Here is a 14,586-nt window from a genome sequence, read left to right as displayed (position 1 = left end):
AAGGCTACTTAGTTAGGTGTTTGGAACAACACCATAGAACACAAGCATTCTATATGGCTACTTTTAAATTTTGGACCATCAAAAATGTGTGCTAACAGAAATTTAGAACCAACCACTGCAAACTTGTAAGGTTAGTTCCAAAAATTAGGAAAAGATAATGAATCAATACCCCAGAATTAGAAATACTATTTAAAGTGAAATATCCTAAGAGAATACTGAATGAAGACCTTACTGTGTTCTGGTTCTGCTTGGGACTGCTCACATCTGTGAAGGACCTTGAATAAGATTGGCATGAATATGCACTGTGCAGCAAAACTTAAATGCAGTAGCTTGGTTTGCACACCAATGAAAAAACACACCTAATTTACAAGCCTGCAACTTACTTTCAAAAGTGACCATGGTAACCAGAGCTAGCAAGATCATAGCTAAGCACCTAAACTACTTTTGAAAATGGAACTAAATGTTTAGTGTATTGAAATGCTTAATGTGTCTTCTATTTGATGTGTGTTAACTTCAGTCAGAAATTAACATTCACAGATTTGGTTTTTTCTCAGGATGAAAGGATGATACGTAGACATTTTGTATAGACAAACTGAAATTTCCTCAGATGGAAGTTTCATTTAAGAAATTTGTCACTAGATATTTGCTTATGTCCAACAGTGCTTTTGAAGGAACACCAACTCAAACAAGTTCCTATTCAGGAGAAGAACATAGTAATGAAGGAAATGTAACTAGGGGATTAGTTAATATTTGTGAAACACTTCAAAGATGAAGTTTTATGTAACACAGAAAAGAGATCATGAGTCTTTCTCTGATTGGAGCTGGAATTAAGCCAGAGCCAGAGCACTGTTTCTGTTTGTTAATATTTTACCAGATTCTTTCTCTGGCCAGCTTTTTACCCACATGGATTGCTCTTAGAACTGTCAGTGATGTCAAAGCTGTTGAAATTCTGTCTAGTGTGGAAACACTTAACTTTTGATCCATGAAGTGTGGAATTTCAGACGACAGAACTTTGCAAGTAACAATGAGAATTACAGTACAAGAAACTCCCCTATCTAAGCTCAAGTAGTAAATCAAAAAAGTTACTTTACCTCAAAGCAGCTCACTCCTGTTCTTTGTTAAGCTACAATGTAAACCCAAATTATTAAACCCAGGACACAGTTCTGAGTACCTGTGGAGGTGGGGTTTCTCAAAAATGTATAGTGGGATGTGAAAATACAAAGTTTCATCTACACTAAATATGTGTAAGTCAAATGACTAGTGGGGACATAGCTTACCTTACACCCTTATTCCCCCTGCACCGACCCCAGCCTCTGCTGACCCAAGGATAGCTAATTGGAGCTGATAAGGAGCTTTTCACACAGTAGCACACAGCACCCTTCACAGTATTGGCTTCATGCTAAATGCAGTATTACAGCTGAACTTCAGTAGGTGATATTTGCTTTTTTCCCCCTCTGAAAAACTAGTAAGTATCTTCAATAGCAAGCAGTAACTTTATTAAGATAAGTAGAAGAAAATTAATTTCCATTTTCTAAATGTTTTACAAAGCTTCCCCTCCTTCTGCCTAGCATTTGCTCTAAAATCAAAAAAGGCCCTATAGCCCACAGATGAATGAAGAAAACTTGCAGCATGTACAGAAGCTAATCACCTGGCTGTACATGTGTGCCATGATTTTCAGAGGAAAGCATAAAACTCTTCTGATAAACAACTTTCCTTTGAGGGTGACTTGCCATCAGCATTCAAGGTGCATATGATGTGGATCACCAGTCAAAACCTCCCACCTGCTCTCAACCTCTGGGATAGAGCATTTAAAAAGTAAAGAAATACAGAGGTGTATTTCTTACTTGTACAGCCTATGTATCCCATGTAGCCTTTTAATTTCATCAAGGCTTGTACCTGTCTATCTCTAGGAGGTTCTTTTTCTTTCAATGATACTGAACAATAAAAATACCTGAAGGAGGGGCCTCTGTTCCTTCTAAACACCTTCCTTCTACTTATCTGCAGAATTAACACACAAGCTATTAAATCAGTCTAATTTCTACTCTACAAACTGAAAATTAGCAGCTAGAGTAAGAAGAGAGAAAATTAAAATATCTCATAGCCTTTTGACTTGCTTGGAAGCTTATACAAGGTCTGAATTTGATGGTGAAATGAATAAAGTGTATGACAGTCCACTTCAGTAATCAAGACGTAGTCATTAACTCTTCAAACCACATTGAGTCATTGCATTGTGTAATATGTTGGAAATACAGCAAATTTCAGGGCTTACTTGACATGCCAACCATTTTGAGTGCCAGTAGGCTGTTCTGTACATGAAAAAAAATGAACGAAACTGTTCAACAGGTTCAGAAAAATCATTTTCATGCTACAATTTTCTGTTTCACCAGAAATTCCAGCAAAACACATTTACTGGTGTGATCAACTTGGAAAGAATTGAACTTGGGGAAAAAAGTTTGAATAAGCAAACTAACTTGCGTGCTTTGTTGCAAATAATTTTTTGTCACTGAGCTGCCAAGCCTCTCTGTACGTCACTTGTACCTGAAAGCCCAGTTCTGAGTTACTCTGTCTCAATGACAGTTCTATCCATTGTAACAATGTATTTGACCAATGTATTAAATTCAAGTGAGTAGTTTTAAACAGGAAGATTGAATTAATTTCCATACCTCAAGCATGAAAAACAATGCAAGCCTCTGCTAAAAATCAGAAGCAGAACTTAAAAAATTGTCTACAATGCTTCTAAGGCGATGTTGTTCCAAAAAAGAATGATTTTGCTTTCTTTTTTTTTTTTTTTTTTTTCTGAAATGCAAAATTCAGTCCAGTAGAATTAAGGACACCTTTTCCTGAGGGAGAAAGCTAAGCAGCAAAAAAGAGTGTTTAAAAATTGTATTCTTGCAATGCAGTATTTCAGGGCCTGCATGTTTGAGTAAGAAGTCCACTCTGGTGTTCCACATACAAATCTGGATGCAGATATCAAAGTAAACTTGGTCTCAGGAAAATATTATCCCTTATTGATGTTTCACTCGTTTCACGTTGGCAGTATCATCTGTCCCTTTTGCTATTTTCTAGATCCCCAAAAATCTACATTAAGTTTTGCAACAGTGGCTCGAAATTTCTAGACATTAAGAAACTGATGTCCTTGTAAGGCTGCCAGAGCTGTTGCATCACACATACAACAGCATGAAACTGCATGGCACTATCAGTAATGTTTCAAAGACATCCTTTTGCTTATCCTGTCAATATAGGCCTGACCTGAAATACTCTTCCTATTTCAGTCCCAGCCTCACAAAAAAAGCACATGAATCATGAGTGTCAGCACTATGTCCATTCCAGTCCTCCAGGTCTATCAATGCATATTACTTTGTCCCTGCAATGCACTACTGTTGTGAATAAATACACTTATAATCCACTCTTCATTTTGAAAGCCCTTTTAAGTATTATTTTTTCTTGTGAGCTACTAAAGATGGTTCATTGCCTCCATAAACTGGTTTAAAAATAGATGTGACATAGGCTGGATAGGACCTGTGGGTGAAATGTCACAGTGCTTATCACGCTCTGCTCAGAACACAACTTGTGTCCATAGACACTTTTCACTGTGCACCTCTAAGAATCTGGTTCTGTCTTCTCCAAAATCCCTCACTGGGTAGCTAAAGAACAGCAATCAGGTCACTCACCAACTCTCTTTTACACTGAACAACCCAGTTCTCTAAACCTCTTCTCATGTAATGTGTTCCTGTGCCCCAGTCATTTAGTGGCTCTCCACTGGACTCCAGTTTGTCAATCTTTTGTACAAGAGGGTCCAAAGCTGGACACAGTGGCCTCACAAGTACCAAACAGAGGAGAACTAATCACTTCCCTTGATCCAGTGATTGCATTCCTGTTCCTGCAGTCTGTATGTGATTAACAGCATATGAATATCTACGTACAGCTCATTTGAAAAGTCTAAATGGCTGCCATATTACTGCACAGATACTGTCAGATCTCAGGAATAATGACGATGATAAAAATAATAATATTAAGGCAAAAAGCCCAAGCAATTCACATAAGGCCTACAGCATTTTGAAAAATAACTTATTGAAAGCTACACCTCTAATTAAAAAAAAACAACAAGAAACACCTTTACTGGAACATTCTGGAGAAATGTTTGTCTGTCTATTTATAAAGACCTTTTATAAAGAAAAGTCTAAAATCACTCTAGGGAACATACTCTGCTATTATCTATCCCTACAATTTTTCCAATATTATAATGTAAGTCCATTACTTTTTGTCCTATCTACAGCAGGTGTTAGTTTCCCAAAGTTTTGCCAATGAAGGATTACTTGATGAACAGACCAATAGCTTGAGATATGTAACATTAAATCTGCAATACACTGCTCAGCATAATAGCTGCCATTAAAAAGTTCCTTAACAACTTGCCTGTAAAGAGGCTACACTTTACTGCACGTATCTTACAAATGGTGCTCTTGCTAAAATTTCCAAGAACATGTGGTGATTTTTGTAGAAGCATAACACTAACTCATGTTCAGTCTATGACCTAGGTTCTACCTTCTCCTGTCATCCTAACCCTGATGCTGTCTCACATGTAAGGACTGGACACTGTCTCACATATAAAAATTTGTGCTTGCTTCTATTTTTTTCCTGTTCCAACTTGTTGCACTGGACTATAAAATTCTAGGGAATCCCCACAGCATATACCATCATTATGCCTGTGATGTCACCTTTTACTTTTAGGCCTTAGCACTCTAAGCAGTATTATACCTATTAACCAGTAAAAGAAATAACAATTAAGCAATTAAGCAAGAATTCGCAAATTACAATTTGATCTAACAGTCACTTGGCAACACATGAAGTGTGCAGTTTTCAAGCAGACACTTTCATATTTGCCCCAGCTAAGTTTTAGACCATGTCAAAACAGAATTTGCATTTTCCAGTACTTAATAAAAGTGAAGAAGTATTTGCAATGATGGCATTTAAACCAGAGAGCTATATAGACATTCCTCTTAATTCTTTCTTCTGCTGGCAACAGTGAAATTCCCTTCAAGTAACTCATTTAGATTCTGATGACAGGACTGTTAACAACAGTAGCAGTATGTGAAAAAATTAGTGAATGGTGACAGAATCCACTGTACTTCCACTCTTCCAGAAGAGTCAAATACTGTGACTACTTTACAAAGCAGGCTTACCCGGGCTGGTGTTCTTTTGAGGACTGAGTATAGAAAGGCTTGATCCCGTATCTAAAATTTGACAAACACCTTGGCAGAAATTATGAGCTCTAGATGAAGAAAGCTGGACCTGCTGGACTTGACTAGGACTCTGACTGAACAGCTGAACAATCTTTGAGGATGTATCTGCCTTTGTTGCTGAGGATGTATCTGGCCCATGGTTTCCCATACAGAAATCTAGCTGAACCTGTTCAAATTCAAAGGCGATCTTACAGACATATATACTTTTCACACCAAAGACATCAGAAAATTGGTTAAATTTCAAAGTGGCATCTTGGACTTGGAAAAATATAAGGTTTCAGCAAGAGGCAAGACAAAAAGAAATTATTATTTTTAATTTTGAAAGGTTGTACAAGAAGATTAATTACAACATCATGGCAGTGATTGAGAAACCCTAGTTTATTTAGTGTTAACAAATACTATTTTGTACAGGAACAATGCATAATTTTAAAAAGACATAGGTTTTTCAGTCTTCCAGGAGATGACTGTTGAGCAATTCCGATTGAAAAATCCAAATGAAGGTGAATTACATTGATCATAAAACTGCACTGTACCTCAGCGGATGGTACTTCTGTTTCTTCCCCACAGCTTCCTGGAGCTTCTTCTTCCTTGAAGCTAGGGCAGGCAATAAGAGAAGAGAACCTCGAAGGATGCTGTTGCCTTGCATACCGCAGCTCCTAATGTGAAATATTACATTAACACAAGAAACTCATGGTCCCTGAAACTAATACCCTTATACCTCAGTTTGCTGTTACACTGCTAGATTTAAAAGAATGAATTACAAATTATGTTCCCTTCAGATCAACAGGGCCAAACTACCCTTCTAATAAACCTAGTAACAAATCTGTTTAAAATTCACATTTCCTGGTGCTGTTACTATCACCTTGCTTGTTGCTCAATCTTATATTGTCAGGGTTCTTCTTCACTTTTGTATTTTCTAATGATTAAATTACATAAGAAAAGCTCCAAAAAATAAAGCAGCTGTGGAAAAGTAAATTGTCAGCAGCTAAAATAAACTAATTTACCTCTCAAAGTTTCACCAACTTTCAACTTGTAGTAACTAAAGTGAGAATTGATGAAAAGCAAACTGCTTCAGCTCTGTCAAAGGAGATGCAAATAAACATCAAAGTCTTTTGCTATGTATTTAAGACTAAAGAAATAAAATGTGAGCCCATTATGTAAAGTAACTGACAGTGAAATTCCTGTAGCTCTGACAGTAATAAATTATCTTGGTTTTTTGTAAGGATGAAGATCTTGGAACGCGGGAGCAAATGTAGCCTGGCCAGTAAGAGTAATCACCTAGAATAAAAACACCCAAACTAGAATACTAGTAGTCTTTGGAAGGCCAGCCTGGAGCTCAGCTTTAGTGTAGGAGCTGAAGCCTCAGGAGGGATGTTCTGGACAAAGAGCAGCCTGGAATGAGAGTACGGAACAGCCTGGATGTAAGAAGCGCTATCCTTTCTAGTCTGGACAAATGATGACTCAAAGGTTCCAGAGGTGGAAGGATACTCAGTGACAGCCACTTCAGCCAGGCCCTCCAAGCAACCCATCAGCTGAAGAGATTGAATGAGTTTAGCTTGCCATCTGGAAACTCACAAACTCTACCTCACCAAGCGCCATAGTCATACTGTATTTTTAAAATCTATTTATTCTTACAAAAGCAAGAATCATCTTTAATGATTTTTAACAGAACATGGGAGACACAAGATGTGTAGAAAAATACAAACATAGTATCTTTATCTTGCTCATTGAAAATAAGGCAAGAGAAGACTGGGATGGATGGATATGAATATTCATTGGTCTTAATTTGAGAGTCAGCTAAGTTCTAAGATGAGCTGTGAAAGAAAGAATAATTAAAGAGGTAGAAAAGGAAAAAAAATGTGGTTTTTAATTGTGGCAGTTTTGCCCAGATCTGGAAATCACATTTATATATGTTTGGTATAAGCATTTGGCTAATCTTTTTCAGACCTCAGTTCCAGCAGTGAAGAGATGAAACAAGCAAGTTACAGGAGATGAAACAAGCAGCTTGTTTAAAAACAAGGTCTACTCAAATGGATTGCTGAACCCTAATTTCCTTTGTAAAAATTGCTTCCAGTGTTAACGTTTAATAAACAGGTCATTATTTCTGAAACAGTGAACTGAAAGTTCAAGTGAACAAAGGACACCAAGCTTGTCACTTTAGGCTAATAAGAGGATCACAAGCATCTGGAAAAAATTATATATCCATCAGCATGCTGAGGCATTCCACAATAAGTTCATTTGTTGGCGGACCACATTCCAGGCACCCTGCACATTGTAACAGCTGCCTCACCTATTCTCTTTAGAAACCCCACAAGAGGGAGGTCAGAATCATATGCTTAGGACTGTCACCTAGGACTGGAGTTGAAGTTTTCACCTTGGAGTTTAGGTTCAAAAGAAGTTAAAGATTTCCTGCTCCAGAAGCAGCCCATCCCACTGTCCCATAAGATGTAGTATTGATATGCTAGTGAGGCTATGTACTTGATGTTCTCTAATTCTTTTCTCCGAGAACCCTCTTCACGCTACAACAAGATGCTAATACTTCTTGTGGCAGTGCTGCTGTAACAGCTCTTGATCAGGTCCTCAGACTGTCAATGAGGAGTTGAAAAACAGTGCTGCATTCCTGTTTTGTCACAGAACTCAAATAATTTGAATCTTCCCAGTCTCCCAGCGCAGATGGCTGTGTCATACTATGGTATGTCCTAACTCATATTTTTGATGCACTCACTAATACTTTTGACATCAAAAGAACTTGATTAGATAAATTTGATAAAATATACCAGAATCTCCAGCTCACATTGCACTTATCTGACTGACCTGTTACAGTCCTCAAGTTCTGTTGTCCTAGACTATCTGCTCTATCTGAGGAAGAATAAATCTCCATTAGCTCTGGAAAGATACAGCAGATGGCATTCTCAGTTTATCACTGTCAGATAGATGTTTGCAATGCTTGCTCACATGGCAATCTTTAAAACTTCTTCATTGACTAATGGGCAGCAAAGAAGAATAGGGACTTATTTTCACTCAAGCAATCAGTTCAAATTTGGTTATAATTGACTCTAGCAGCACAGCCTTTTGGACTTCAGGCAACCTTTCTCTACCAGACAGGAGTGCCCCTCCTGTTGGATACCTTCTGCTAGGAAGAAGCTAAGAGAAATTCAAGTACCTGTGGTGGGATGTCCAAATGCAGTGTTCATCCCTGCCAGGTTCCCTTAGAACATATTCAAAAATGTCCCCATAGATTCAGTCTGACAAATTCACCTTAGCCAAGGAATATATGTATTCATTTTCTTTCCCAAATAATATGCCTCTTCTGGGTGAAATACTCCTGCATATTTTGGATGCTTGGAGAGCCTTTTCCTTTCAGACTCAAATGTGTGAGCCCTCCAAAAAAGTACTACTTGTTTTTACTACTATTCTTTATCCAAGAGAATAGCAATCCTGTGCAGAAGCTGCATAACTATTTGCCTAAAGACCTGATTGCCTAAAGACCATAGAACTTGACCCTGTCAGTACTTGTTCTCAAATTTAATTGCTGGATGACCTTTGCACTTCAAATTTGTACAGTATTTTCTTAGATCTACTAACCCAGAAGTTTTTGTAATTAGTCCAGCTAACATCCCTGATGGGTACAGTCACATGGCTAATCTGTAGTGCTGTTTTACTTCACAGGAAAAGAAATATATCTGGTTGTTTTGGCATAACTAAATTGCCAAAATGATTGGGCCAGCCGAGTCACTTAACCTTCCTTTACCTAATTTGTAGCACTTACTCTAAGCAATGGAGGTAAATATGCTTTTTCTTTTTTTTTTTTTTCTTTAGCATCATTCTTAACTGTAAGAAAAATAAAATATTAATTAGAATTTACTTACACTGGCTCTTTTTTAAGAAACTCACTTTTATCATTCAAACTGTCTGGCCAGATGGTTCATATACTTCATAGTATACCTAGGCTAACCAGATAACTTTTGAAGAATTAGTGATAATTGCAAGCTAAAAGCCCCACAGGATGGCATGCTTAACACAAAGGCATAGTTATTCCATCTTTTTAGAATGTGTCTAGGTATGAAAATGTTTAAGACTTTTTTGGAACGTATTGAGATGACAAAATTTTCAAGTAGATAGCTGAAAGTTGTGATTTCTTAGTGCAATATGACAACACGGTGGGATTATATCCTGTATGGTTTCATATAATCTAGAGATAATTCTACAGATCTTAGTAGGTGAAAAGAGAAACACTTAACTTCAATCTCTTACATATTCCTGAATGAACTTTAGTAATCCACAAAAAGGCTCTGGTCTAGGCTCTCAAAACTTTTTTTGATTTCAATTAAGACAGCTAGGAATACATAAAGGGAGAATGAAAAGTAAACAGAGGACATTAGCTTAAATTCAGCTAATTTTCTCCCCCAAAGGCAGAGGAGACTGTAGTTTCAAACTAATGTGCTGGAGGCTGACTGTTTGGAAAGCAGCTCAGCAGATAAGAAACAAGAGACCTGGGGGACTATGAGTTGAACATGAGGCAGCAATGCATTTACGAAGCCTTCAGCTAACAGCATACTCAACTGCACTAAAAAAAGTACTGCCAGCAGGCCAAGGGAGGTGATGATTTCCTCTATCAAGCACTGGTGCAACCACATTTAGAGTATTGTGTCCACTTTTGGGCTCCCCAGCATGAGAAAGACATGAACATAATGCAGCAGCCACAAACAGCAAACCAGCAAACAGCCACAAAGATGATCAGGGAATTGGAACATCTGACATAGAAGGAGAGGCTGGGACAGCTGGCCTTGCTGGCCTCCAGAAGAGACAGATTAAGAGTGATCTTTTCAACATGTATAAGCATCTGATGAGGATGGTGGAAGGAGATAAAGATGACTGAGTTGGAGTCTTCTCAGCAGTATACAGTGGAAGACCAAGTGACAATGGGCAAAAAGGTAAGTACAGGACACCTCGCTTAAGTATAAGGGGAAAGAATACCCCAACCAAATGCCAACCTTCTTTATTGAGAGGGTGACCAAACACCGTAACAACCTGCCCAGAGTGGTTCCCAGAGGAAGTGTTTCCCCAGCTAAACTTGGTTAATAATTCTGCTGCAGTTTTATACCTCAGAGCAACAACCTCTGAAAGAACATTGTTCACTGCCCTCAAAACTACAATGACAATCAATCGCTCTGACTCAATCCTCACAGGAACAAATCTGCTGATGAATTAAGTACATAGTGAAATCCTGATTATCAAAGTTACTGGGAGGTCTACCACTAACTACTAGGGAAACCAGGATTTATTCATTAGTCTCTCTGATAAAAGTTGCAATTTAACTATTAAATGTTGTATTTTAATTACAAAATATATGACAGGTTAACTATACATCCTGCTTTCATATATGGAAAAGGTGCTATTATAGTCATTTGGACATGGGTGCTTTAAAATCCCACCATTGTATTTGGAAATATCCTCACTGATTAATCATTTTAATGTTTATGTTAGAACACAGTGCAAATCCTTCAAATGGCCTTTCTTGCTTACTTAAAACTAAGCCTTAATAAATTTGTAATTTAGGATTGCATTTATGCTGCATAAACATGTGTATTTCTGAAATACCTTGGCTGAAGATCATGTTTTAAAATATTACTTTTGAAGTCCCAAACCCTTTAAACTTATAGGGAACCATCTGCCTTGTGGCCTAATGGTGTTTCCCAGGGCTCAATTTTAGGGTCAATTCTCTCCAGTCTTTGGTCAACGACCTGGACACATGAGTTGAGTGTACACTAAGTTTGCTGATGATATTAAATGAGAAAGACTCATCGATTCCCTTGTGGGTAGAGAGACCTTACAAAGAGATCTTGATAGACTGGAATGCTTGGCAATTACCAACCGCATGAAATTTAATGGAAGCAAAAGAGCTGGATTCTGTACCTGGAACTACAGTCATGGATGTCTGTATACACTGTGGGACAAGAGGCTGAAGTGCAGCCCTGAAGAAAGGGATCTGGGGGTTTTGATTGTTGGCAAGCTCAGCACGAGTCAACAGTTTATCCTGGTGGCCAGAAGTGCCAGCTGTGTCCTCAGTATGTTAAGCATAGTACAGCCAAACAGCCAAAAGGAGTGAATGTCCCACTATGCTCAGCATTGGTATGGCCTTACCTCAAGTACTGTGTGCATTTTTAGGCTCCACAATATGAGAAGAATATAGAAATATTAGAATGTGTCCAAAGGAGGGCAACAAAGATGGTGAAAAGACTAGATGGCTAGATTTATGAGGAGTGTCTGAGGATACTTGGCTTGTTCAGCTTAAAAAAGAGGAGGCTGGTGGATGACCTCATTGCTCTCTATAACTTCCTTCCATGATGGGGGAGCAGAGTAGGAGGTGCTGATCTTTGGTTTTGGTGTCTGTTGATAGCATGTGGAGGAATGGCTTAAATCTTCATCAGGGGAAATTCAGATAATTCTTCCCTGAGAGGGTGGTCAAGCAGTAGAACAAACTCCCCAGGGCATGGTCACGGCCCCAAGCCTGTCTGTGTTCAAAAAGCGTTTGGGATAATGCCCTTAAGATAAACGGCTTAACTTCTAGGTTGTCCTGTGTGACATCAAATTCAAAGATCCTCATGGGTTCCTTCCAGTTCCGGATGTGTAATCATTCTAAGGAACCTTCCAAAGATAGATCTGAGCTAAATCAGTAAGAGTAATTGAAATGCAGAATTTTAAGGTAAGTTATATTCATGGAATTATAACTGGCTTAATGGCTCATTATCGCTAGATTTCAGAGAGCATATAATTACCTGTGATGAGAGTCTGTGCTGTAGATGATTTAGAACTGATAGCTGACACTGTGTTCTTTTGACAAGTTCTCTTGGAAGAAGACTACCAGAGACAATACAGATTGTGCAGTGTTTAGAGCTAACAGGATGCCAAAGTCCTATAAAAGAGAGAATATACTGAGGAAGGCATTCTTTGTTGTTATTTTGTCATCAATATTACATTTCCAGCAAGTGTTTACAGCAGGTATAACTGAACCACAGAACACGGGCCTTCTCATTGCAGATGGTTTCAATGCTATGCAGAAATGGGCCTTGTGGTTTTTTCCTTGCTTCATTGCCAGAAGAACTATGCATGGAACTTAAATATCCACAGTGAAATCTTTTTACATTATATATACTCTTAATTCAAGTTTACTCTACAGTAAGCTTATTCTGCTTTCTCTTCCACTTTCCTAAAGCATTAGTTTTTATTCCAAGAGATACAGTACTTTTCTTTTCTGCTCATAAACAAAGTCTTAAAGTTCAAGTTCCAGTTCGCACACTGACATCTAGGCACCTCATCTGTTTATCAACAGAAGTCACCACATACAGGCTCTCTATCTAAATGTATCATCATGTGCATTAAAATTGTTTTACAATTACTCATTGGAATGTTTACTCTTCTACACATAAGCTAGTTAGAAGCGTACTACATACAGACTCATTGTTCTATCTTAGCATCTCCTATCACAAGATAATCTTACTTGCAAGGATTAGTACCACAGTCTCACACGACCTATGCAGATCAGGGATCAGTCAGGTCCAGCACATTGTTTTTATAACAAAGCCTCGCTTTCTCCAGCTCAAAGGATGAACTGATTCCCCTCTTTTATTCTACATATATAAGCTAGCACTTTTCTTTAGAATAAATTTACCTTCTTTTAACAGCATTCCAAGTTCTGCCCTGAGTCTGTTTCCCATTTCAATCAGCTGCTGCTTTTCTTGGCTCAGAATTGAGATTTTTCTTGCTGCTTCCTTGAGTTTATTTTGCATTCCTCGTAGAGTGCGTTTGACACAATACTGACAGCCAACACCAGTACCTACATCAGGTAACTGTTGTCCAAAATCTACCATGTTTTCTTCAAGAACTTTGGGTTCTGGCTCCTGAATAAAACAGACAGTGCTTATAATGAATATTTTGAAAGTGAGGTCTGTAGGTTTAGAGATCTGTACAAATACGCATGAGAAGCCAGTTGAGGAAAACGTGTAAAGTTGAAGACTACGGCCCATTTTTTAGGGTCCATTTTCAAGATTATGTTAGCAGTATAGGGCAAATTAAACCGTGGAGCAAAACACTGTAGCAGCCTGAGACATTCCCACAGATATTTTTAACTATCAGTATAAAATAATACACATAGGATAGACACTGTACAACTGTAAACTAAAGAGCACTTAATTTTAAGATAAAATGTGGGAAAAGCCTCTTTATACCAAATAGCAATCTGCTACAAATCTTTCTTTGTTTAGCCATTGTGTACATACAAACATAAGGGGTAGATATGACTTAAAACATTTACTGAAAAGTAAAGGTTCTACAGTCTGTTTTGTCTCTGCCAACCCGAGTCCACCTGCAGATATACATTATGATAAGGTATATACCCAAAAGACCACATCCTTGTTTTTCAAGACCTATATACTGTCTTCTTTCAGTCCCCACAGAGGAGACTTTTTTGATATCCATTTAAATAGTCACCATTCACTGAACAGTTATCTCCCTATAAACATTTTACATTTCACCCATTGCCACAAGTATCTAAATGTATCAGTGCATTAAAATTGTTTTATAATTACTCATTGTGATGTTTACTCTTCTACATATAAACCAGTTAGAAGCGTACTACACTAACTGTGCAATCTGAATCAGTTTTTGACTAAATCACTCTAAACACTACGATTCAAGAAGTACACATTGAAAGCTATTGTCCATACTGAGAAAAAACCAAACCATTGTTGCCTTATTGTGCCATGCAACTCCCATGCTCTTATTTCTTTGGATAGTTTCATCATGAAAAGGAAGGCTCTTGAAAACATACAGGGAAAGCATGCAGGGAAAGCCCTACAAACAGTATGGGGGAGAAAGGCAGAGAAATGAGTGCAGGACTAGAGTCTAAAAATACTAAGACAGCAAAGTAAAAGGAAAAAGGAACACCACTTTGACATGCATCTATTTGTATAAAAGGAATTAATACAAGTAGCCACAAATTATTAGAGTCTTACCTTCCTCAGTGAAATGGACATACTAAGGCTTAACATAAAGAGAGGTGAAGGCAATGACCAATTATGGCACCACTAGTTCTCACACTGTGGACCACCTTCACTAGATCAAAAGACAAAAACACATCACCCGGCTGGGGCACGGGATGCCACTTGCTTAAACTTTTATTTTTCCTGAACTTTCCAGAAAAAGATTCCACAGCATTGCACAGAAGTTTGGGTTTGTTGGTTTTTTTTTCAGGTGACAAACTGTAAGCTGTAGAGTTAGGAGTGGAACTCAGAAATCTTTTTACCTTTAGATCTGTGCAAAATTCTGCAGTACAAAAGAGAGAAAA

At 38.0% G+C, this 14,586-nt stretch overlaps 1 protein-coding gene across 1 annotated transcript in view; it reads right to left on the bottom strand.

Annotated features, from left to right (window-relative positions):
- CCDC57 (coiled-coil domain containing 57) overlaps window positions 1-14,586 on the bottom strand; it is a 32,761-nt gene that overhangs the window by 2,346 nt on the left and 15,829 nt on the right. Inside the window, exons 7-10 of the mRNA XM_069032909.1 lie at window positions 12,913-13,141; window positions 12,020-12,156; window positions 5,774-5,896; window positions 5,181-5,406 (exon numbers count right to left, since the gene is read on the bottom strand). Coding sequence (XP_068889010.1) covers window positions 5,181-5,406; window positions 5,774-5,896; window positions 12,020-12,156; window positions 12,913-13,141 — 715 coding nt within the window. The remainder of the gene's footprint in view (window positions 1-5,180; window positions 5,407-5,773; window positions 5,897-12,019; window positions 12,157-12,912; window positions 13,142-14,586) is intronic.

This window comes from Aphelocoma coerulescens, chromosome 18 (assembly GCF_041296385.1).
Source record: "Aphelocoma coerulescens isolate FSJ_1873_10779 chromosome 18, UR_Acoe_1.0, whole genome shotgun sequence".
Classification (NCBI taxonomy): domain Eukaryota; kingdom Metazoa; phylum Chordata; class Aves; order Passeriformes; family Corvidae; genus Aphelocoma; species Aphelocoma coerulescens.
Note: the sequence above shows the minus strand (reverse complement) of the source record. Positions and strands in the feature narration are given on the sequence as shown.